Genomic DNA, 24,246 nt, shown 5'->3' on the forward strand with positions numbered 1-24,246 from the left:
TTGTAAATAGTTTCTGTTCATAATGGGGAACATCACATTTGTAGATCAGATATTCAAAGGAAATGTTTAACAGCAGCCAGTCCTCATCTCAGTCGATGTGTTTGCCCTTTCTGTGGTTTGTCACAGTGCTTGTGTGTCCCACAGTTTGTACAGGTCACTTTAGGAAGACAGATCTGTTTAAATAGTTTTAAGTTGGTGGCCTGCACAGGCCTTGCTGCTCTGTGCTTTGGAGTAAATCTCAGGTTGGTTCTGCTGGTGGATGGGAGTGGCAGCTGGCAGCCTGAGCTGAAGAGCTGTGCAGGCTCAGGAGCCCCTCTCAGGTAGAGTTGGCTCTGCCAGACACCCTCGGGCTGACCCAGCAGCTCCTCCAACCCTGGGCTGCTCACCCCCTTCTCAGGATCATTGAGATTGGAAAAGACCCCTGAGATCATTGAGTCCAAGCTATTGTTGCATTGTCCACTCTGCAACTCGCCTGCCCTGCCAAGTGCAGTTTATTTCCACTGTTCCTGTTCAGGCTTGGTCCTGCCTGGGCTTAAGCTGGCAGTGACCTGCTGTTTCTCTGGGCTGCCCAGGTGTGGTATCAGGAAGCCCAGCAGGTCCAGCCAGTGCTGGGAACATGGTGAGCAGGGATGGGAGCAGGGAGGGGCTGTGTCCCAGCCACCTGTGCGGGGCATTCTGGTGCCAGTGAGCTGCTGGTGTGCACCTGGGTGTCACTTACCCACAGCACTGGTGACACTGTGGCCAGCAATGCACAGGAGTTCAATATAACAGTTCCTGCTGTCATCCAGCTCCTGATGTTATCCAGCCATGGGATAATCTGCCAAGGTCCTTCTCCAGCCTTCACAGGGTGGTTTGCTGGTGCCGAATCCCTGCAGAGATTGCGAAGCCCAGTGGAATGTTGCTGTTGGGATTCAAACTTGTTTAGATTCAAAACATTCACAACAGTTCTTAAAGCTGGGAGGAGCTTTGCTTGTGGGAGGGTGTTGGGTTATTAATCCTCCTTTATTCCGCTGTCTGAATTCAAGTTCTGTCCCTCAAAAGCCACATTTTAAATGCTGGGGCAGAATGGTCCCAGTTAGAGCCATTCCCCAGTCTGTTCTTGGTTTCACAAATGCATATTGGGGTCATTTTTTCAGCTGTTTCACACCTTCTGGAGGCAGATCTACTGTTAGTTCTTACTGAGAACTTACAAAATGATTTGCTGCTTGCAAAGATGATCCCCTATAAAAGGAAGTCATATGTGAAATATTAAATGCAAAGTCTGGAGGCTTCGGGCATGTGGTAATTGCCTTTTAAACTCAGATGCCTCACTGTAAAGGGTCTTATCGCTGCCTTTCAGCTACTTATTTCTTAGAAGGATCATGTTCTTCTTGGTAAGGAATGATTTAGTTTTGCTCCCCTTCAAGTCAGGAGCAGGCTCTTAATTAAACCAGACTTAAAGCCTAAAGTATTTCTTAGAAACCAGAGAATGTATTTGGCTGAGTCTTTGCAGATCTCAACCTTTTTTTTAGGAGTTTCTTCAAAGAAATTGCCAATGGTCCATCTGTTGCTTTCTTTTCATGGTCATGGGTGTTTTTGGAGGAGGGTGGTCTGGCTGAATTGTGATTTTTGTGATAAATAATTATAGCTTATTTCTTACTTTTAGTTTAATTGGAAGTAGGTCTTGTTTGGATGCTAACTCAGGGGTATTAAACCAGGACAAATTCCAGAAATAACTTCTGAAAAGAGGACTTAGGTCTCTAGGTATATACAGTGTTAGGCCTGATTTGATATCTAATGTTGCTAATACATTATATTCTGTTGGCAGGTAGAAATGCTTCCTGATTGTACCAGTGACAGTTAGAAAGGATTCTTTTATGAAAACAGACCTTTCAGTTATTTTTTTTTTATCTGCTCAACATAGAAAAGAAGATAAACACATATTTCGCCTCAATAACAGGTTGTTCCTTAATTAAAATAAAAATTGCTACAGCCTTCAAAAGGACATAATCACTTCTCATCTGTGTTTCTTTCCTTAGTAGGGGAAGCAGGTGTGCAGGCAAATATCTGCACATATAGATGCGTATGCCACCAGAGAAGTCTCCCTCTTTTCAGATGACACAGTTCACAGCCTGAAAAAAAGAATTAGTGTTCAGACAATGTTGTGGATAAAGCACATGAATTATGGCTCTTAATGTGCAGAGAGCCTGTGTCCCTGTGTCCTTGAAATAAAGCTTAAGGCTTTGAGGAACAAAGAGCTCCAGAGCAGGAGGAGGACAGTAATTACTGTTCTGCCTCTAAACAAATACTGTCAGAGCTGTCTGGCCTCAGTCTTGCCTGGGCTGTTAAAATTCCTATTCCAGCTATTGCTCAGAAATCTGACTGAAGGAAAAACTGTCTTCATCTTCCATGTGTCCCTGTGGGACATGGGACACCACCATGCCTCAAGCAGAGCCTGATGTTGCCACTTATATTGTGACAGCAGAGGTTTGGATGCCCCCGGATCCCCTTCCTTTGTGGAGGCCCGGTGGGATGTTGTCTGCTGAGGCCTGCCCATGGACACCATCTGTCCCCAGAGCTGCTGGAGTGCCATTGCCAGGAGCAGTGTGGCACCACCATGGATCATGTGTGTGGCACCACCATGGGTTATGTGTGTGGCACCACCACAGGTCATGGCTGTGGCAATGGAGAGCTGTGGTGGACAAAGAGGGAGACTGTTGTAAAGCCCACACAACAAGGGGTGTACTGGGACACTGTGCTTTTGGTTCTCATGGATAACCTCCATCCACAGACAGGGCCTGGGCAGCCTGGGATGGCCGTGGTTCAACCTGAATTTCCAGCCTGCTTGTAGGACACAAATGTGATAACCCTGTTCCCTCAAACCCAGGCTGGGACAGTGAAACAGCAGCCACGGGTGATGGCTGCCCTTGCTGCTTGCGGAAGGGGCTCCTTTTGTGCCCCCTCAGGCTCGGAGGGCCGCGCTCCCCACGGTTCCCCTTCCCCGGGGCAGTGCCAGGGACCCATCCCAGGGTTCCATTCCAGGGACCCATCCCAGGGATCGGGCTCAGCCCCGCGGTCGCAAGATGGCGGCGGAGGGGCGATCACGAAATGGCGGCGGCGGCGCCTGAGGGCGCGCGGGTGCTGCCCCCTGCCCGCCTCGCGGCCCACAGCCGCGGATCCCGGGGTTTGTCCGGCCGGGAGCGGGGCGGGCCGCGGCTGCCTCCGGGCATCCCCAGACGGCAACGACCCCTGCGGAGTCGGATGGAAATGTACACGTGCACATGCTTTCTTTGGCTTGGTTTTTTTTTTTTTTTTTTTTTTTTTTTTTTTTTTTTTTTAATTTTTCTTTGTATTGTTTCTCCCTTGAATCATGAAATCTGAGCAAAGCCTTTCATGTGCTTTGTTACTTTTGTACAAAAGTAGAAAAAAAAATAAAAAACCTGTTTAATCCCTCTGCAAAGTTTTCCTGACTCTTCTTTCATTAATGTTGTGCCTAAGCAAATCTTTAAATATCACAAACACATCTGGCTGCCAGTGGAAAGCTGACTGGGAAAGGGGTGCTCCTTATTCCAAAAGTTTGTGGCATCATCATTGTGTTTTTGTTTGTGGCAGTGGGGTTTTAATGCTGCCTTGCAGCACACCTATGGTAAGGTGTCCTGAGATTTCAGTTTGGTTTTTTTGGCTCTTAAAATAAAAAATATATATGTTGGGAATGATTGGGAAAAGGTATTTGAATATTTTGGCCAGCTAAAATAGTTTGGCCTCTCATTGTTTTGTTGAGGAGCTTTCATTTAAGGGGATACACTGGGTGTTAACCCATTTTTATATAAAGATATTTAAAAAAAAAAAAAAAACAAAAAATGGGGGAAATACACCTACTTAATATTCTGCTCTCCCATTATTGGCTTGAGAAATGCAGTCTGCACAGCACTGGTGTAATCCTTTAAAGAGGAGCTGCCCCAACCACAAGCCCATATAAGCTTCTTTCTTCTCCCCTGTTGCTGAATTAATTATTTTTGCAAAAAGCATTATATTTAGCATCATTCATGGTCTTATGGGCATAGTGTTTTTGATACTGGCCTCTTCCAGAAAGCGAATATCTGGTTTATTTGGAACCACTGGCCTCACTAGGATGGAGTGGAGAGCCGTGCTGGAGCAACTGCTCATCGTTAATATTGGAGGATGGTCTGTGGATGCTGCAGCCCCCGCTGTGCTTTCTCTGCCTCACTCCAAGATACCCAGATCTATCAGGAGAACCTGTGCTGCTGGTACTGCTGATGCTTCTCCTCACCTACCACCACTGCTTTTGTTCTGGTGATGAGCAGGAGATCCTGGACAGGGATTTTTGGGGCTGCACTCTCACTTGTGTTCACTGCCAGTCCTGGGAAGGAATTGCCTCTGCTGCAGAATGCCGGTGTGGGGTGTACACACAGGGTCCACACTTGCATTCAGGCTTTTCCAAACCTGTTGTTGTGGCTCAGGATGTGTCTCAGGTTTGCTCCCTTCGTATTTCACAGCTGTGTCAGTGCAGTTAAAATGTAACCTCTTCTTTCTCTACCATTAGTCACTCGGCATCCGAAGAAGCCTCTGGCTCTGACTCTGCAAGCCAGTCTGAAAGTGAGCAGGGCAGCGAGTCAAACAGCAGCTCCGAGTCCTCTGAGAGTCAGTCTGAATCTGAAAGTGAATCAACGGGTTCCAAATCCCAGCAGACCCCTCCTGAAACCAAAGAAAAACCAGCCTCTAAGAAGGAAAGGATAGCAGATGTTAAAAAGGTATTACCCCTGCTGCTCTGCACGGACACGTTACTCCTGTCCCCACCACGGAAGGTCAGGCAGCAGGACCTCAGTGAAGCTGTGCCCAACATCCTGGCCACTTTGCGCATGGACCAAACAGCCTCTGACCTCCAGTGTCCCCAGGGGCTGTTTGGGCTGTGTGCTGGAGCCCTGCTGCTGTCACCCTTGAGAGCAGGAGCTGCTGTGTTTCTGGAACAACCCCTGGGTCACCTAGTAGATGGTGGCAGGGCTGACTGGTGTGAATGAGAGGCAGGTGCCTGTCATCAGTACATGATCCTGTCATTTCATCCTCTCCCTCTGTCTTTCCACTCTATCCTGTCTCTCCTCAGAAGCAGTAAAGCCTTTCCATGTGATAAGTACTCAGTAAGAAGGTTTGAAGTTTGTCTAGGGTTTAAAGTTTGAACCACTTTGTTTTTTTTTACATCACTCTTCCTCTCAAAAAAGCATAGGAAAAACAAACAAAAAAGAACTTCCATTATTTATTAAGTCCAGAACAGAACAGTGCTTCTTTGTTGTGGGTTTTTTCCCCCTGTACCTTCCCAGCTCCTCCCTAGCAATATTCCTCAGATAGTCAAGTTTTCCCTACACTTGCTGTCCAGCAGGAAAAGGGATTGTAGATGTTACTGCTCATGGTATCCCTCTGCACCCCAGGGCAGAAGCTGCACCTCAGGTACCTGCTTTACCTGAGGGATGGAGGCACCTGACTAAAACAGGGCAGTGTGTGGTGAGAAAGAGGAGCCCAAATACCATTTGGAGACAGGAACTCAGTGAACTGAGTTCGCTTGGAAGGAGAAAATTCTGGTTAGGTCAGCTTTGTTTGTTTGTTTGTGGTGTGTACCCATCCTGTTGTTCTTAGCCGTGGGTTGCACTGGGCACAGCTTGCTCCTGAGAGTGAGTTTTATGGAGAAAGGTGCTGGGAGTGTAAAGGATAAGGAGGAAGGACAGTGCTTCCAGCCTCTGCTCCCCATGGACATGCCAGGAAGAAGTGAAGGATTTTGTTACCACCTTCTCCCTCCACAAAGCTCCAGGCTGCTGGCTTAGGTAGTGGTTAAATCCTCCAGTGTTTGGACTGGCAAGGAGGATGAGTTTATAAGACAGTTGTGGTAACACCATATTAAAATCTGTGGTTTATTGTTGATAAGTGGGCACCAAAGGAAGTCTTCTCTCCCTCTGAAGGATTCTAAGAGCATGTCCCCAACAATAAATTTTAACATTATCCTGTGAAGAAGTGCATCCATACCCAGGGTGATAATTAGCACAGGTGAAACATGAAAAGGTCAGGACACCCTTTAATAAGAAAGCCTCTCCCTTCCTTAATTTCTCTGTTAATGGGTGTCTTCCTTAGCTAGGTCTAACCTAGGCATGTTGATACAACTTCCCCTTGAATAACCAATGCAATTAATTATTATATTATTGTTTATTTGGTATTTGTCTAGATACACCCATGACAGGCGAGGTTAATCTGTGTTAGGTGCTATTAAGATTTGTCATGGAAGTTGCTCCCACATTGAAAACCCATGCCATTTAATAGATGAAAAGACAAGTTCTTCAAATGGTTTGGGGAGGGGGCATTAAATTTGAGGATTTATTCTTTCTTGAGAATGTACCTCAGTACTTGCATGCCCAACAGATACACACTGTCACAGTCTGTCCCTTATCCCATTACTCCTTTAACAGAGGCACAAAAATTGCTGGGCTGCAGCCTTGTATCCATCACACTCTCAATCCCATCACTGCTGCACCTGGCAGCGTAGTTTGATTTCCTTTTCCTGCCAGTGGCTTGCAGAGGTATTTGAGGAGTGGAGAGACAGAGAATCAGAAGGAAATGAATCAATGTAGAGAACTAAGAGCTCTGCTGAGGGAGAGAGGAATTGCTGGTGTAGGAATTTGAGGGGCATGGTGGTGGTTTGTGTCTGCCCTGTAACGCTTGTGTCCTGTGTCACCAACACAGCTCTGCATTCATCCCCCTCAGGGCATCCATTTTTGTGTCCCCTTCTCCTGCCCATCCACAAGAACAATTGCATGCTCTTATACACAGTGTATTGAACTGGTGAGGGCCTCATTTTACAGCAAAGAGCACAACCATTGCCAGCAGTCACCTCTGCACTTCCATGTGTCCTGCACTGCCAAACCACATTCCCATCAGAGCATTCAGGAGAGGATCCAGTGGCCACTGCCTTGCCTTGCCAAATGACAGGGTATCTTGCTCTATTTGCCATCCAGACTGGGCCACAGAATTCACCTTTGAAGCTGCAGCTGGCCATGTCTCCAGGCAGCTGGTGGGGCTTTCCACCAGGAAAGGAATTGTGCTGGAAGCTGTTAGTGACAGAGAATTGCCCTGTTGAGTTGGTAGGTCTGTTCATTCCACATCCAAGGTGTTGCCTGCATTCCTTTGGCACCAGTGCTGCAGAGGGCTGGTTACCTCAACACTCTGTCCTTCAGCTTGAGCGAGCTTGAGAGTGATTTGTGCCTCAGTGGAAAGATGGACCACTGTAAAGATAACACTGAGATAAACACATGCTGCTTTAGAAAGGTGTCAAATATCTAATAATAATAATAATAATAATAATAATAATAATAATAATAATAATAATAATAATAATAATAATAATAATAATAATAATAATCTTTCCAGCCAGTTTTTTAAACTGTCCATCTGCTGGTTGCTAATTCCCTAATGGTTTTTGGTTGATTTTTTTTTAAGCCACCATCAAACTTCTCTAAAATGTCAAAAATAATTGGGGTGAAGCAGGCCTTCTGATGGTCTGTTTATTTTGCAGATGTGGGAAGAATATCCTGATGTTTATGGGGTTAGGAGGTCAAACCGAAGCAGACAAGAACCGTCACGATTTAATATAAAAGATGAGGTAAGGAAAAAAAAAAGGATGAGGGATTACTGAACATAAAAAAACAACCAAACCCAAAGAGGAAAGGGAGGTCTCAACTGCATTGCCTTGTAAACACTGAGTCCCAGTTTGGTGCATGGATGTTGGATCTCACAGTTGAGGTCCCAGTCCTGCAGCTGGATCCTTGGCCTGAGACCTCTGGAGTGAGCCGGACACTGCCTGGGCTGAGTTCTGCATGCACTGATCTGATTGCTGCAATGGGGCATAATGCAAGTCCTGCTCTGATGTAGGAACATCTGGAGAGGAGTCTGTGTAATTAAAAAAACAGAACAAGACCAGAATGCAACACAAATCCAACCAGGAATAAAGGAAAGTTCCCAGAAACACCTCATAGCACAAAACAGTCAGTATTGCCCATCCTGGAATGGATCCCACTAATAAATGCATTTGTGTGTGTGCAGCTTTATGACCCATCACTTTTCTTTGGTTGAACACTGGGGAGTCTTTTATGCTTCAGTTGAAGGTGACAGTGGTCAGAGCCTGGCAACCAAACCTTCTAATTGTTCCTGTTTCAGAACACTGTTGGGTTTTTTCCTGAAGATGTAGAAATCAGGTTCTGCCTTCATTTGCGTCTGACAGGTTTTCTGCATGGAGCATTTCATCTGCAGGTCCTCAGGAAGGTCGAGTAGCTATAGCATAGGGGAAGGAGAACCAGAGAGAGGCATCTGTGGAGAGCTTGGGGCTGGAAATCTGAAGATAAGCAGCAGATTTTGAGCAGAGCAGGGGCCCAGTGGTGCTGTCTGACTCAGGCTGTTTGTGCTTCACCGCCAAGATGTGTGTTCAGATGCTCTAGGGGTGACACACAGGTCTCCAGCTCCTTGCTCTGGTGCGTTATTGCTGAGCCTTGGCACCCCAGTGCCACCAGCTGTCCCCCAGACTCCTGTGCTGGCTGTCCCGCAGAGCAGAGCTCAGGAAGGGGCTCGGGGTGCACCACTGACGTAGCTTTTGTTTTCCTTTTCAAGTTGGCAGAGGCTGGGCCCCTCTGTGCGATGCCCTGGCATGCACTGTGCCAGCAACCTCACACCCACCCCAGAGCTCCACTCACCCCCTCTTAGGGGCACAGGTAAGTCCCTTCTTTTTTTGTTTTACAATATTATGTGGTTTTGCAAATGTTGTTTTCTTTTTCAATATATTTATTTCCTACTACTTAAGGTAAAAATTAAAAAAAAAAAATCAAAAATCTGAGATGCAAAAACTTTGCTATACCACAAAATATTGTAAAAAACAAAAAAACAAAACCACCCCAAAGGTCCTTCAAATGACCCTCATCACTGCAACTTCTGTGAAACAGCTGAAATTTAAAAAACTGGAGCCTGCCCTCACCCCTCTCTCCCCAAAGCAACACTGACTGCAGTGTCCCCAGAGGGCAGTTCCCATCTGCAGCAGAGTCTGTTGGAGGGTGTGACCTGTCAGGAGCACAGTGCTGGGGCCTCGCAGAGAGCAGGAGGAGATGGAAAGTCTTGCTTTTGGAAGCCACCAAGAAAGAGGAGATAGCATAGCTCAAGCCTGTGTGGTGCTGAGCACTCCTTGCTGCTGCTGGAGGGGGCAGAACCCCAAGGCAGCATCTGAAGATCTTCAAAAAGCATCAAAAGCATCAAACAGCATCAAGGCAGCATCAAACATCTGAAGATGCATTTTGCCTTCACAGGGTTAATCCTGTCTCCAGTGACCTGCACCTCTTGCTTGCTGCTTGGGACTTCCAGCACAGTGTCTGGGGGCTTGTAATTGCCTTCTTCCCTAATACTTCTCTGCAGATTAGCAAAGAGCATCATGCAGGCAGTGTGGCAGGCTCAGAGACCAGAGCAAGGGTGGATGAGCCATCCCCTCTCCCTGCACTGCCCCGTGACTCACCTGCACAGAGGTGGAGGTGATTCGGGTTTTGGGGCCCTGCTCAATCACTGTGTCCTCTGAGAGCAGCACTCTGGGTAGGGTTATTTGTGTGTTAGACATGGTTACCTTCTGAGGATTTCTGGGTTCATTGTGTAGGTGTCTGAGGTGTGATCAGGATAACTCGTGATCAATATCCAGGCTGAGCCATTGGGGAAGCGAAAGTGCAGCTTTGCATAGGAGCACAGATCTGCTCAGAGGCCCAGAGCTGTCTCCAGGAACAAGAGAAGGTGTGAGTTTCTTAGTAAAAACACTACTTCCCCAGGCATTTTCTTTGCAGTTCATAAATCAGCTTCAGGTTGCAGCCAGGGGATGTGAGGTGTGCAGAACCAGGTGCCTTTCAGAGTATTTAAATTGAAATGGGGGAGATTTAGGTTAGATATATAAAGGAAATTCTGCCCTGTGAGGGTGGTGAGACCCTGGCACAAGGTGCCCAGAGAAGCTGTGGTGGCTGCCCCATCCCTGGAAGTGTCCAAGGCCAGGTTGAGATGGGGCACTGAGCAACCTGGCCTAGTGGAAGGTGTCCCTGCCCATGGTGGAGGGTTGGAACTGAAAGACCTTTAAGGTCCCTTCCAACTCAAACCTTTTTATCATTCCATGGTTCTGTGATTATGGGGCAGTTGAGAAATCAATGTGCCCAACCAGACACAATCTTTTTACTATTAAAAGAATAGTTTCAGATTGAAATTGGTGACAAATGTCAGCGTATTTTTTTCTGTCAGAGAGAGGCCAGAAGTCACGCACCAGTGTGTCCTAAAAATACAGCTGGTTTTCTTATTGGAAAAAAAAAAGTGCTCATTTGCATTTTGGTCAATGCTTTGCCTCATGTATTTGCTGAAAATTTAAACTCTACTGGTCTCACTGGGAAAGAGAAGCTCAGCAGGCATAAAACTAACCTGGTTAGCTGAGATTCTCCAGCTTTTCTGGAGCACTGGAGTTTGGCCTCTGTTAAGCCTGAAATGAGCAAATCCTCACTTTGACTTTAGTCTGAAATACTTTTGGCTCTGTTTAAGCAAGTCATTATCTTTCCTAGTGTGAGCTCCAGAGGCTCACCTGGACCTCCTCTCCACTGGCCTGGAATCTCCATTTCTCCCAGCCTGGGCTAGTGGCAAGGACACTCCTGGATAATCTATAGGAGCAGAACTTTGAATTGCTGTGTTGCTCTGCTTGGTGCTACATGCAAACATCATTATGTTTGTTCAGTGTTGCTCCACAGCAAAAGACAGTGCAATTTATCTGGTAAAAGTGTGTGCACTTTATGTGCTGGGAGAGGGAAGGAATTGATAGGAGGAGTCAGTGAGACATGGAGAGGGAAGGCTGATCCCTTCAGCTGGAGATGAGGAAATTGTAAGAGGCCAGATCCTAGTCCAGCTCAAAGCAGTGGTGCAGGAATAAGTTGGGCACATTTTGATAAGGTTTGTCTTTCCCCATGGCCACAGCGGCAGCACCCAGCAGGGCAGCACTGGCACTTGGGCTCTGGTGTGAGCAGTGTGACCCCAGCATCTCGTGCTGGGCTGACAAAAACCCCACTGGGACTGGGGATGGACTTTGCCAGTCTAGCTTGTGTCATTCGGGGAGGTGGCATTACAAAAATGCAAGTTGCATGTGATTTCCCAACCAGTGTGTTCTGGTGGTGGTGGTGGGCAGACAGGGCCTCAGGTGCACGCTCTGCACCTGGCATAGCCTGGCTCTCTGGCTGTCCTCTGTGCTTCCTTAAACAAGGAATTTACCACCAGGAGACATGAGGAGAGGCTGAGGAGCTGCAGCATGGCACTTCCCAGCACTCCATTCTGGGATGGGGAGGATGTGGGAGCACAAGGCAGGCAGATGACTCAAGCTGGGGACTGGCTGTGTCAGAGGAGATAGGGCTGGGCTTGACATACATCCAAAACAGACAATGCTGCCTTTGAAATATGTAAGAGAAGGTGGCTGAGCTGCAGTCACAAGTTATGTTTTTCAAGGTGGAAGAGGGGAGGAAAAGTCAAGTCATTTAGAGATAATCATCAGCTTTGTGGAGACAAGTGACAGAGCAGGGGGAGAGTACAGGCATTGGGAAAATGGACACTAGAAACTTGGAAAATGGGATTTTGGCACAGAAGTGGAGTTAATTTCAAAGAGCTAAAGGTTGTATTTGGTTTTCTCCCAATGTGATCTCTGACACAGAGCAGAAGAGAAATCCACCTCTCTTTACCTGAGGCTTGCCAAAAGACAGCAAAAGTAAACGAGCACTGAGGGGCAGCTGTTAAAATCATGCCCAATGATTGGAGTGGAAAAGCTTCAGAGAGTGGATAAGAGATTAAAAAAGGAAAACTGAGGACTTCTAAATTTTGTGTGTCAAAACTGAAACCTGTGGAGTGCTTGGCTTGTGTTGCAAGGGTAGGTAGGGCTCTCCATGGTGTTTGCCAGGCACTTGCTTCATGGTTGGTAAATAAGACAGGGATTTCATGCAGGGCCCTGAAACAGGTGGATGAACACGTGTTTGTAGTAAGATATGGTGCAAAAGCTGTTATTGTGCCACATGCAACTCTGACACCACATCCAGGAAAGCTCATGGTCAGACATGGATGGCATCCAGTATTTTAGTGAATACACTGATGCAAATGAGGCAGAAATTTCTGTGGGTGGAAGGAAAGCTGGAGAATGGGAATGAAGGATGCATGTTACAGCTCACACCATTCCACAAGGTCCTTGTGTGCACAGCTGTGTGAGCTCTGTCCAGGAGGGCAGTGGGGGTGGCAGGGCATGCAAACTCTGCTACCCATAGTGATGGACAGACAGTGCCTCGAGCCAAAGGTGAATACTGTGGCAAAAAGCAGTTAGAAGTGGAAGATTTCCAGTAAGTGTGTGCAGCAAGCAATCTTGGAAGCTACTTCTATCATTTTGATACTTCTTTAGAAATCTCACATTGGTTTCTTCAGTTTTGTCCCTGCCTATTTGTGTTTTCTGGGGGAGGCTAAGGAGAAGTCACGTTATCTGTGTGGTGATCTGTTTTCATGGTTGACTAGTTTTTATGAAAATGGGGCTGTGTGCAACCAGCAAAAAGAGATTATTTTAGCTATCTTGGTCTGTGGGAATTCGTGACACCCACTTTTAGACTAGAACAGCAAGCAGTTAGAATACCTCTAGATATATTTAGCCAAAGAGACTTCACTGGTGGAGACTGTAGAACTGGGAGGAAGGAAAGCAGCAGGACACAGCTCTGACCCAGTAAGGTCCTTGGTGACTTGCTGTGGGTGAAAAAACCCAACAGTTTTGGGTAGACAAGGATACTTTTGATGAGATTATTGCCTTTTTACAACAATATTTTTATTTCATTCCTTGTAGGAAGTATGTGCAAGGAAGGCAGAGGTCACAGTGCAATTGTTGGGATAAATTCACCCGTGGGTTTGCAATGCCTGGGGTGTTGCACACACTGCAGGTCTGCCTGGCTGCTGCTGCCATGGTGGATGCTGGGCACTAGGGCTGGTACTGAGGGGTGGATGGCTCCTGAGCTCAGGCACTTCAAGATAGGTGATGTTGTAGAGCTCTCCAGACTTCCTGCAGGGTTTCCTTCTTCACACTGAGAGCAGAGCAGCGGGACTGAGCAGCTGAGGTGGCTGTGCTGGGAGGCAGCTGCTCTGCACCAGTGTCCTTCAGGCTGCAGGGAAGGGACCCACCAGCACGTGTTTCACTTGCATCCTTGAGGAGCCAGTCCACAGTGAAGCCTACAACTTGATTTTCTTTCTTTTCAATTAAAGGCAAGTAGCGAGTCTGAAAATGAGAGCCCAAAAAGAAGACGCCAGAAGCAGTTGAAAAGAAAGTAAGTTTCTAAGGAAAGGGTTTTGAGTGGTGATGCTTTGGTTTATTTCTCAGAACAGCAGTGCATTGGAGTGTTTGATGGGAGTTGTCAACATGGTGATCTTGTAAAATAAATATTTTAGTAATACTTTGGATTACTAAAATTGAAGTGTGAATATAATCTATAGGTGGATGCAATTTTCCAACCCTTGTTTTTGTACGTTCCTGCTGTGCATGTGATGGAATCTGAATGAGTCAGGTTCACTTTCTGTTGTCAGTCTTCACTTTTCCATCAGATTACTGATTCTCCTTCAGAGACACTTAAAACAGTTTAATCCCTTCTCCTCCCACCTTTTTGATTATCTGAGAATAAAATACCAAATTATTATCTTCTTTTATCTTTTATAACCCGCTGTTAAAACAAAAGAACTTCCATAAAGAATGCTTTGGATGTCTAAGCACCATAACTTGAGTTCGCTTACAGTCATATTCTATTACCTTTTCCCATCTAATAAGTACCTCCTAGTTTTTCCATACACTAAAGTGGGGTAGGGAGCTATGAGCTGCCTGATGGAGAAAATCTGAACAGAGCCACATCATCCTGCTTGCTTTCTCCTGCATCTTGTCTTTTAACTCTTCATTTGTGAAGAGTTAAAGAGTCTTTTAACTCTTCATCAGTGCAGGAGGGAAGGTGATAAAGCACAGGGAGGCCTGTGGTAGTATGGACCTCTCCTGGACAAGGGTAGTGATCCGTCCTTGTGGGCCCTCCATGTCCTCTTGGAGAGAGGAGAGGCTCCTCCAAAAGGCATTTTGGGGCTGCAGCTTTGTTCCTAGTTGTCCCCAGAGAATGTGCTTCCTTCCACTCATGTACAATGGGGCTTGGCTTCACACTTGGAAACTTGAATTGGCAGGAGAATTTCCATGGCAGGAGTCTTGTTCCATTTTCTGGGCTCCAAGAAGCTCTTGTAACTCTGCACATTTCTTCAGATCCTTCCAGCCCATCTCCAAAATGCAGAAGTAGAGGAAAAAAAAAAATCATCAATCAAAGCCCTTGCCCACCCAGGTTTGAGCAGTACAACTCTGCCACCAGCACACGTGGTAAGAGCTGCTCTCACTCAAGGCATTCCTGCCACTGTGTGAGCAAAGCCTCAGGTGACTGAGGTCCCCCTCCTAAAAGCAGAGAATCACAGCACAACATCCCCCCTGCATTGCACTGAACAGCCAAGGATAGAATGTTGAACTTTTTTCCTGCAATTATGGACCTGATGGTTTGTTCAGCCAAGTGTTTGTGCAGAAATATTGTTGCCCTTCATGACCTACATTTCTGACCACAGAATTAAATGGAAAAGAGAGGTGTCTGCTGGAGAAGAGGATGAAGATGGAGGGGAGCAAGGCACCAGTGGAGAGAGTGAGCCTGAACCGAAGAAAATTAAAGCAAGAAGACCTGTCCAGAGGAGGTAAGGAATGGTTGGTTCATTCTCTTTTTCTGCCTGTGCTGTGTGGAGAGGAAATCCCTATTTGTCACTAATGAATTTTTCATGTAGTGTTACTACCTTTGTTTGTGACTTAGTAAACCTAGGGCTTAGTTATTCCCTCATCTCCCCATCTCATGCTCCAGTGAGCACTAGAGTGGTTTCCATGATAGTTAGAGCAGATTAAATCCCTTAGGAGTCTAATATTTGAGATCTGTGCTTCCTTAAAGACTTATTAAAGTGGATATTTGCATAAACCATGCTGTATTATGGCTTTATTAACTCTTATTTTAGAACAGTGGCCAAAACTGGTGTTAAAAAGCCCCACAAAATCCAGCGTGGGAAGAGGAAGAAACCAGACTCATCTGAAGATGATGATGATGACGAAGACGATGAGACCCCCAAGAGACAAACTCGGCGAAGAGCAGCCAAAAATGTCAGGTGTGGAGAAGTGTGGGGTTGGTTTGGGGTGAGAGCTGGCTGGGGAAGGGGGCCCTGACTCCTGTGTGGTCCTGCAGGGACCTGTGGCTGAGGTGTGGCTCTTTTGGCAGGTTCCTGCTGGGCACATCCAGCGTTTGTCTCATTTTGCCATCTGTGAAGGAGGGAATGTTTACCAGTCCCTCCTAAGAGAAACATGAGGAGGTTTGCATTATATTTCTAAAGGACTCTCAGATGAGATTGATAATTGCAAATACTAGATGAAAATGAGCAAAAGGGAACAGCTGTGCTGGACTGGACCAATTGTCTGAGGGTGACTGGGGACAGTGTGCTGAGCCAGGGTGGAGTAAAGCTTTATCCATTGCCCAGTGTACCTTCTCACCTTTCAGGCAGTCCTAATAAGGGACTTGCAAAGAGCCATCCAAGTTATATTTTGTGGTGGTTAAATATGCACCAAAGATGAGAAGTGCAGTTCCTAGGGTAGGCACCCATGCAGCCTTTCAATGCTCTGCAACCTCCACAGAATAATCTTTCCCTCAGTAGTGGAGACCTTCTCTGTTATGGCCTTGCTCCTGCTGCAGGGATTGTTCCACTTTATGAATCACTTGATGTTGGCCATGGTCAGAAAAACTATGTGCGCAAGATAGAGGACTAGTCTGGTAAAGTGTAGCTATCTGAGCATCTTGGGTAAAAATACTGAATATTTAAGACCTGTGTGCTGAACGTGCACTGAACTACAGCATAAATGCTGGAGAAGCTGCTCCAGTCTGAGCCATTCTCTGTGTTGGTGGGCTGGGAAGAGTCAAGGGTTTTATATCAGTTTGGTTTTGATCTTACTCAGCTACAAAGAGGATGATGATTTTGAGACGGATTCTGATGACCTGATAGAGATGACTGGGGAAGGAGCTGATGAACAACAAGACAACAGTGAAACTATTGAGAAAGTCTTGGACATCAGGCTTGGAAAAAAGGGAGGTGCGTGGCTCTGGAAGAAGCCTTTATTTCTCTTGAACTGGTGCAATGCTTTTGCAACTTGAAAGTGGGGCCAAGGGTTGTTTCAGTGCTTTTCCTCTTTTCGTCTATGCCTCTTAGTTGCATCTTGTAATATATAATAGCTTTTGTAATATTTAAAATCCTAAAATCTCTATAGTTTATGTGCTCAGCAGCTTTCATTTAGCCTGCACACATTTTAAAGATGCAACCATTGTTCTGCAATTCCTGCTTTTCTCTGCTTTGAAATATAAAACAGATCTAGGAGAGTCAGTTTTCATAGCCCCATTGACAAAGCCATAATGAGAATAAATCCAATGTTTTCTTCTCAAAGCCTTACAAAAATGCTTTTTTTAAAACTGAATGGTTGTGAACACTTTCAAGAGGCCTTTGAATTATACTTAAAGAAAAGCTACTTATGACAGATTTAAAAAGATTCTGTTGCATGGAGAACTGTGTGCCTGCCTTATAGGCTTGCAGACCCTTTTGAGTGTTCTTTGTGCTCCCACAAAAGGTGTATTAGAAGAGTAACTTTCTGTGCTGCAGCTGATGCCCAGGGGTGGCTCAGGAGGGTACCAAATGCAGGCTGGTGTCTCTTGCAGCCATTGGAGCTTCCACCACCGTGTACGTGACCGAGGCCAACGGCAACCCCAGCGCCGACTTCGACCCCGAGAAGGACGAGGGGGAGGTTCAGTACCTGATCAAGTGGAAGGGCTGGTCATACATCCACAGCACGTGGGAGAGCGAGGAGTCCTTGCAGCAGCAGAAAGTGAAGGGCCTGAAAAAGCTGGAGAACTTCAAGAAAAAAGAGGAGGAGATCAAGCAATGGTAGGCTTCACTTCAAGCGGTGATTTGGCCTTGGGCACTTTGTGTTTAGCCTGAGGTTTGAGGAGTCGTGACTGAAAATGTTTGATTTCTTCTTACAAAGTGTGTTTCATGTGCACTCTGGTCTCTCTTTGCCTGCTGAGGAACATCCCCCCCACAGAAATGATATTTGTGGTGTGGATGGCTGGAAAATGGAGAGGACAAGGCATGAAATCCACACTATTGCCACTTCCTAGCCTTAAGAATTTGGAAGGCTGACAACCAATGAAGGGTGCACAGACTTACCTGGCCCAGGAGGTGCTGTGAGGGCTTGCAGCCTTATTAACCCTTGTTAATTATGGGCTTCTCTGTGTGCACGTTTTTGCATCAGTTTATATCCAGCTTCCCCAGGAACTGTGAGGGGAGCTACAGTGTCTTTCCAAAGTGCTAAAGCTGGAGTAGCAGCTTCCATCTCTATTTGATTCCTGTGTTGAGATTGATTTCTTGCATCAGAATAAGGCAGCATTTAACAGGGAGACAATCTGAACATCTATGACATTTGCTTCTCAGCAATAATTTACAATTTTAGGAAATTTAAGAAACATGTCATATAACAGTAATTTGCCCCTGTGACTTGTCTGAATGACAGAACCATATAGGAAAGTAGATTTTCTATATGCAACATCCATGAGCACTGTGACAGAAGCATTATAGTGGTTTTTTGTTTTGTTTTGAATTATTTTGCATCTAGGCTGGGCAAGGTATCACCTGAAGACGTAGAATATTTCAACTGCCAACAAGAGCTGGCTTCAGAGCTAAACAAACAATATCAAATAGTGGAGAGGGTAATAGGTAAGTGGAGCCAAGACTTTGGTAAAGGGGTGAACTAGGAATGGGAACTTTATTCCATGTGACAGCAGAATGAGTGTGCAGCTCTCTCTTCTTCCCTGTCCTCGAGTATCCCTGAAGAAAACCCCATGGTGTTTACTGTATTTCATTGTGTGAAATTTAGGAATTTGGACAGTAGAAATCCAGTTTTACAGATTTGTATTTGTGCTTGTAAACAAGCGATAAAAATCAGGGACTTTCCTTGTCTGGAGTATGGGATGACACACTAGTTTCCAGCAGGTTGCTGAAATTGTTGCTGCTGAATTTCTTTGTCTCCAGCCCTTTGGATGCAAGATGTTTCTTTCCAAAGCAGCAGCATGGGCCTGGCTTTTGTGAGGTCCCCTTTCTGTGGTGTGGTTGAGGATGTGGTTAGGCTGCAAGGCAGCTCAGGGGTGAGATTTTCATGATTATTTGATAAAAATAAAACCAGAACTGACTGAGCACTCTGGTAATATCACAGTCATGTCAGTCAGAGGTGCCAACGCCCAGTTGCTTTGGGAATTAGCATGGAGAGCTGTGTAAGCTATTTCCAATACAATTCCTGTAAAAACGTGGGCGTGAGGCAGTGGTGGCCTGCCCTGCTCCCTCTGCTGGCTGCCAGCATTCCAACCCTCCCTTCCCTTCTCTCTCCAAACACAGCTGTGAAGACCAGCAAGTCTGCCACGGGACATTCAGATTTCCCAGGTAAAGGCACATTTTTTTTTGGTCTCTCTACACTTTTGCTATGAGCCAAGACCTGTTTTGTGGCTGCCTGGGCAGTTCAGCCTGTGAGCCATGCTTGTGGTTCAGCTGCTCAGCTACAGGTGCTGAGGTTTGGGCTTTTTTGCATATTTTACAGCAAGCAGTCGCAAAACATCCTCGAATGACCCCGAATACCTGTGCAAGTGGATGGGGCTGCCCTATGCTGAGTGCAGCTGGGAAGATGAGGCTCTGATCAGCAAGAAATTCCAGCACTGCATCGACAGCTTCAACAGCAGGAACAACTCCAAGACCATTCCCACCCGTGACTGCAAGGTTTGCTGGCTTTCCCTCCTTTGCTGGGTTCCTCCAGGCTGGGGGAAGATGCAGGCAGTGGGAACATGAAGTTTTGTCAGAATAAATGTCAGGGAACATTTTTCCCATCCTCCCACCTGCATTTGAAGGGTTGTTTGCTGTTCTTGTATAGCACTTCAAGCCGAGATGTGAAGCCCTTTGAGTTTCATTTACTCTGTGCACAGTGAGAATGTTATGTCCCCCTGGGGAGTGGGAGGCTTAATTAATCCTTGAAAAGTGCTTCCTCCTCAGAAGGAGCTGCAGCAGTTTTAATATCAGTTGGATGAAAAAACAGCACACCTGGGAAAAGAGGAAGCCTGCAAGATGCTGATACAGGGAAGGAGAGGGACAGAAATAATGGGAGAAAAACCAAAAGAGGACAAAGAAGGAAGTGGAGCTTGTTCCGACTCCTGTGTATTTTGTGCAGCTTACTACACTCCTGGGGGACTCAGAGCCCTGATCATAAACCAGAGGGCAGCAGGCAAATCACAAGAAATGCAGACACAAGCACTGGCTAGGAAAATGTGGATGGAGGTGAAGTTCTCTTCACTCAAACCAGTGAATAGATACACACTCTTTGCTGAATTCATCAATATCATTGCTGAATTTTCAGCCTTTCAGCCACTGAGAGGTCTGTCTTTCTCTTCAGTGGACTTAAGGCAGTTTTTATTTCAGGTGCTGAAGCAGAGGCCGAGGTTTGTTGCCTTGAAGAAGCAGCCCTCGTACATCGGCGGGGAGAACCTGGAGCTGCGCGATTACCAGCTGGAGGGCCTCAACTGGCTGGCTCACTCCTGGTGCAAGTATGTACACAGCCTGGCATGTTCATTCTGTGCCTTTTTTGTCCCTGAAGGACCTGGCACACCTCCCTTTCAAGTGAGGTCTTTACCGGCCCTCCTTCTGCAGCTTGGAGGATTTCAAACGTTATCATGCCCAGCTGCATTGCAGACACTGCAAGCAGGAGCTACCTAAAGCATGAACTTAAGAAACCTTGTGTGAAAACAAAAAGCATTTTCCCTGTCTGGGACTGTTCACATGATGGATTTGGCTGAGCCTGGTACATATAAGCCCTAGATTTCCATTGACTTAATGGGAAAAAATGGTTTCTGGCTCAGTGTGCTTATATGTTCATTGAAGTCTTTGAGAGATGTCCTTTTAAAATTAGGCCACTGATTCCCCTCTACCTGTTTTCCTCCAGTTTGGAGTCATCATAGTTCATTTTTGCATGTTATTGTGCCATGGTCAGTCTGGCTATCCCTGGGATCCACTTAGAAGTGTTCAAATAGCTGTTTTTGCACTGCCCCTCTCTGTCCTTGTCGTGGGTTGCTGTGAGACCCGACTAGGGGAGAGAGAAATGATTGCATCTGACTCCACCTTATCAGAAGGCTAATTAATTACTTTATTATACTATATTATTCTATACCATATAACATTACATCTAAACTGAATCTGCCAAACTCAACTCTGCACACACTGCTCTGAATGTCATGACTCTCAGCCCACAGTCCCGACACACACACACACACACATACACACACACACACACACTTGGCCCTGATAGGCCAAGGAAACAAAACACCACCACTTTGGGCAAACAATCTCCATGTTGCATTCTACTTTTGCACAAACACAGGCACAGCAAGTGATAAGAATTGTGTTTTCTTTCTCTGAGGTTGAGAGAGAATGAATCCCAGAAATATAGAATCGTGCCTTGCTTTTCTCTGTGAAGAAAAATGTGGGGCTACAAGTAGTGGCAGAAACATGCAATCAGACAGCATTTTTGTTTGTTCTCCTCTTTTCTCAGGAACAACAGCGTGATCCTGGCTGATGAAATGGGACTGGGAAAGACCATTCAGACAATATCATTCCTGTCATACCTGTTCCATCAGCACCAGCTGTATGGCCCTTTCCTGGTGGTCGTGCCCCTGTCCACCCTCACCTCCTGGCAGAGGGAGTTTGAAGTGTGGGCACCTGAGATAAACGTGGTGGTTTACATTGGAGACCTCATGAGCAGGAACATGGTGTGTAATCAGAGAGCAAAGGGTGAGGGCTCAGGGAGAAGCTCTGGGTGCACAGCAGCAGCTCGTGTGTGATGTGTGTGACACACAGTCAGCTGGAGAGGCTGGTGGATAGTGCTGGCAGCACTGCAGACAGCTGGAGCTGGTGTGGCTGAGTGTCTGGGTGTAACTCCCTCCTACAGGGAATTTTCTGCTTTATTTTGCCTCTTGGAGTGAGTGCAGGAGCACTGGCTTCTCTCAGAGCTGATCTGGAGTGAAATATGCAGTGAGAAGTCCAGCAGTGTAAAATGCTTGTCTTCAGTATTTGGGATTATTCAGACAATGGAACACACAAGTGTGGGGACTCCAGTGGTGTCTGCAGTGAGGTGATGTGTTCATTAATGTCACAACAGCAAGTTAACCTTATTTTGTTACCTGTGCAAGTTGAACCATGTGTGCGCTAAACCAAATTGTTCCTTGGGCATCTTGACCTCATCAAATGTCACCCTTAGAACAGCAAGGGTTTGGACTTGGTTGGATTCTCTGGCTTACAGCTACACTAAAATAACAACTGTTAACTCTTTCATTTTGATAACATGTATTCAAGTTAACTTTTGTCTCCCCTCACAGATACGTGAATATGAGTGGATCCATTCTCAGTCTAAAAGATTGAAATTCAATGCACTTATCACAACATATGAGATCCTCCTGAAGGATAAGGTGAGTCATTACTCCAAGAATGCTTTTGTTTAGACTTTTTGTCATTTCCAAAGGAACAAGCCAGTTCTCAGCTAGTGGGTTTCGCCTCTTCCCTATGTGGCGATGGACAACTACAGCCACTATTTGCTTTTCCTTCCCAGTAATGCAAGCAAATGTGGGAATGCGGGACACATTTTACAGTGTCTTCACTCTTGTACTGCACAGTTGTGCTATTTTTTTTTACATGTAAGACATCTGGCAGGATCCAGCAGTACCTGAATTTTTACCTGGTTTAATTTAGGCTTGTTAAGAGGACAAAACATTAGACTGAACCACTGGCCACAGTGTTAACAGTATTTACATTTTTACATCTACAAGAAATCTGCTCAGGAAATATTCATCAGCCCTGTCAGTGTATCACTGAGTCCTACAAAAAACTAAAAGCTTAAAAAAAAAAAGAAAAATAATTTAAATCAAAACTCTTGGATTACCTGAACTTTTTAGGCTTGTTCATCTGCTCTCCTGTTCTTGCTCCAGTGGGACCAGTGCTACCCAGGGCCCCAAGGGCATGGAGAAAGGGGAGAATAAAGAGCTGAGGAAGGACTGTGCTTTCTGGGTAAAGCAGAGGAGGATTAGGATAGGTGTGCCTGCTGCAGGACTATTCAGATACAGCAGAGTGTTGAACAGCATGGCTGATTTTCACCTTTTCCTTTCTGGGAAGGCACCCTGGTCCCCAAATTAGCAAGAAAATCCTGTGAGGGTGCAGCCGCAGGGACACCTTGGGCAGCCCACACTGCAGCGCTTGGAGAGAGACACATGTGCAAGGTGCTGGGGCCTGTCTGACCCAGCATCTCCTGTGTTTTTTCCTTCTCTCCCTCCAGACTGTTTTGGGAAGCATTAACTGGGCCTTTCTGGGCGTGGACGAAGCCCATCGGTTGAAAAACGACGACTCCTTGCTGTACAAAACCTTGATTGATTTCAAGTCCAACCACAGGCTGCTGATCACTGGCACCCCACTTCAGAACTCACTCAAGGAGCTCTGGTCCCTGCTGCACTTCATCATGCCAGAGAAGTGAGTCTCCTTTCAGGCCTTCCAAGAAATGTCTCTGTTCCATTCTTGTCTGTTAAGTAGGCTCAAGGGAGTGCAGAATGGCAGAAATCCCTGAATTAAACTCAGTGGTGTGACAGCAATGATAGGAGAACAGACATTAGTGGGGAAATCAAAGGTTAAATAACTAACATGAGTAGCATTTCTGGCAGCAAACTGAAGGGGGAAACCTGATACATGCCTTTCAAATCTGTCTGCTGTCTTCCAGGCATCTCTAAAAAGCTAAACTTGTTTGAAGCAATCATTTCAGCCATTTCTGACATTTCCAGTACGCTGTGGTTCAGGCCCCTCTGCCAACCATTTCATGGCAGCTCTGGGGGTGCTGTCTGGCTGATTGTGTGTTCACAGTGTAACAAATGTTTTGTTTCCTTTAAAATAAAATGAGCTATGGGCATCTCTAAGGCTAAGGCAGGCACACCCCAAAGCTCACTGAAAATACGTTTGACTGCAAGAAGAGCTGTCCCCCAAATTCTTTTTGTTGGATCACAGAAAGAGTGAAAGAGAGGCTTGAGGTCTCCCAGGTGGAGGAGAGCAGATCTCCACATTTCAAAGGAGCTGTCAGAGGAAGCAACAATCCCAAAAGAGCCTTCAGAGCAGGGTAAATCAGTCCAGTTGTCAAAGCCGTGCCTGGGGGAGGCACCGTGGAAAGTTCAGGAACTGCTGCCAGGTAAATGCCAGCAGAGTAAAATAGTGGGAAACTTGGGATTTTGGGTCCTGGGAGTCAGTGTGGAGCTCAAATATAAGATGTTAGGAAGGTGTCTAAGCCCAGAGATGATCTAGCTTTGCCAGCAATCTGTTCAGTTAACCAGAGCAGAGTGAATCTGTTATCTTCCACCGTGTTTCCATTAAACCGCTGCTCTCCTGTCTTGTGGTGCAGCAGGGGTGTATCCAACAGCTGCTGTTTGGTGCCATAAGACAAGAGGCATTCTGACACCTCCCTCCTCCTCCTTTCTGTTGCCAGGTTTGAGTTCTGGGAGGATTTTGAGGAGGATCACGGGAAAGGAAGAGAGAATGGCTACCAGAGCCTTCACAAAGTGCTGGAGCCGTTCCTGCTGCGCAGAGTGAAGAAGGATGTGGAGAAATCTCTGCCAGCCAAAGTGGAGCAGATCCTCCGGGTGGAAATGTCTGCTCTGCAGAAGCAGTACTACAAGTGAGTCACTGCATGAGCTGCTGGCAGTGCCAGTGGAAATGGGCACAACTCTCTGTAGGCCTTGGCAAGCTGTTCCAGTATTCTGTGCATCACTGTGGCCTTCAGAGTGCAGTGAGACACCATCCCCTGTAGTACTGGGAGCTTCCCAGCAGGAATATGAGGTAGGGGAGTTGATATCTTTCCTTCTGGAAGATGTTTGTGTAGAGTGATACAGTTCAACTGGCCAGTTTTGCAAGACAGAGGTTCTGTCTTTCCTGGGGGAGTGACAATATGCACAAAGTTGAGATGCTGTTCAGTATTAAACAGTGATAATATCAATAGGAAGGTCA

General features: G+C 46.2%; 1 protein-coding gene across 1 annotated transcript in view; it reads left to right on the plus strand.

The window, feature by feature from the left end:
- CHD2 (chromodomain helicase DNA binding protein 2) overlaps positions 1 to 24,246 on the plus strand; it is a 71,537-nt gene that overhangs the window by 25,299 nt on the left and 21,992 nt on the right. Inside the window, exons 7-21 of the mRNA XM_036389532.1 lie at positions 4,544 to 4,751; positions 7,553 to 7,639; positions 13,303 to 13,364; positions 14,677 to 14,799; positions 15,109 to 15,255; positions 16,094 to 16,227; positions 16,845 to 17,070; positions 17,798 to 17,898; positions 18,574 to 18,618; positions 18,773 to 18,948; positions 19,642 to 19,766; positions 20,768 to 20,984; positions 21,591 to 21,680; positions 22,541 to 22,731; positions 23,729 to 23,917. Coding sequence (XP_036245425.1) covers positions 4,544 to 4,751; positions 7,553 to 7,639; positions 13,303 to 13,364; positions 14,677 to 14,799; positions 15,109 to 15,255; positions 16,094 to 16,227; positions 16,845 to 17,070; positions 17,798 to 17,898; positions 18,574 to 18,618; positions 18,773 to 18,948; positions 19,642 to 19,766; positions 20,768 to 20,984; positions 21,591 to 21,680; positions 22,541 to 22,731; positions 23,729 to 23,917 — 2,121 coding nt within the window. The remainder of the gene's footprint in view (positions 1 to 4,543; positions 4,752 to 7,552; positions 7,640 to 13,302; positions 13,365 to 14,676; positions 14,800 to 15,108; positions 15,256 to 16,093; positions 16,228 to 16,844; positions 17,071 to 17,797; positions 17,899 to 18,573; positions 18,619 to 18,772; positions 18,949 to 19,641; positions 19,767 to 20,767; positions 20,985 to 21,590; positions 21,681 to 22,540; positions 22,732 to 23,728; positions 23,918 to 24,246) is intronic.

Source organism: Molothrus ater, chromosome 13 (genome assembly GCF_012460135.2).
Source record: "Molothrus ater isolate BHLD 08-10-18 breed brown headed cowbird chromosome 13, BPBGC_Mater_1.1, whole genome shotgun sequence".
Taxonomy (NCBI): Eukaryota; Metazoa; Chordata; class Aves; order Passeriformes; family Icteridae; genus Molothrus; species Molothrus ater.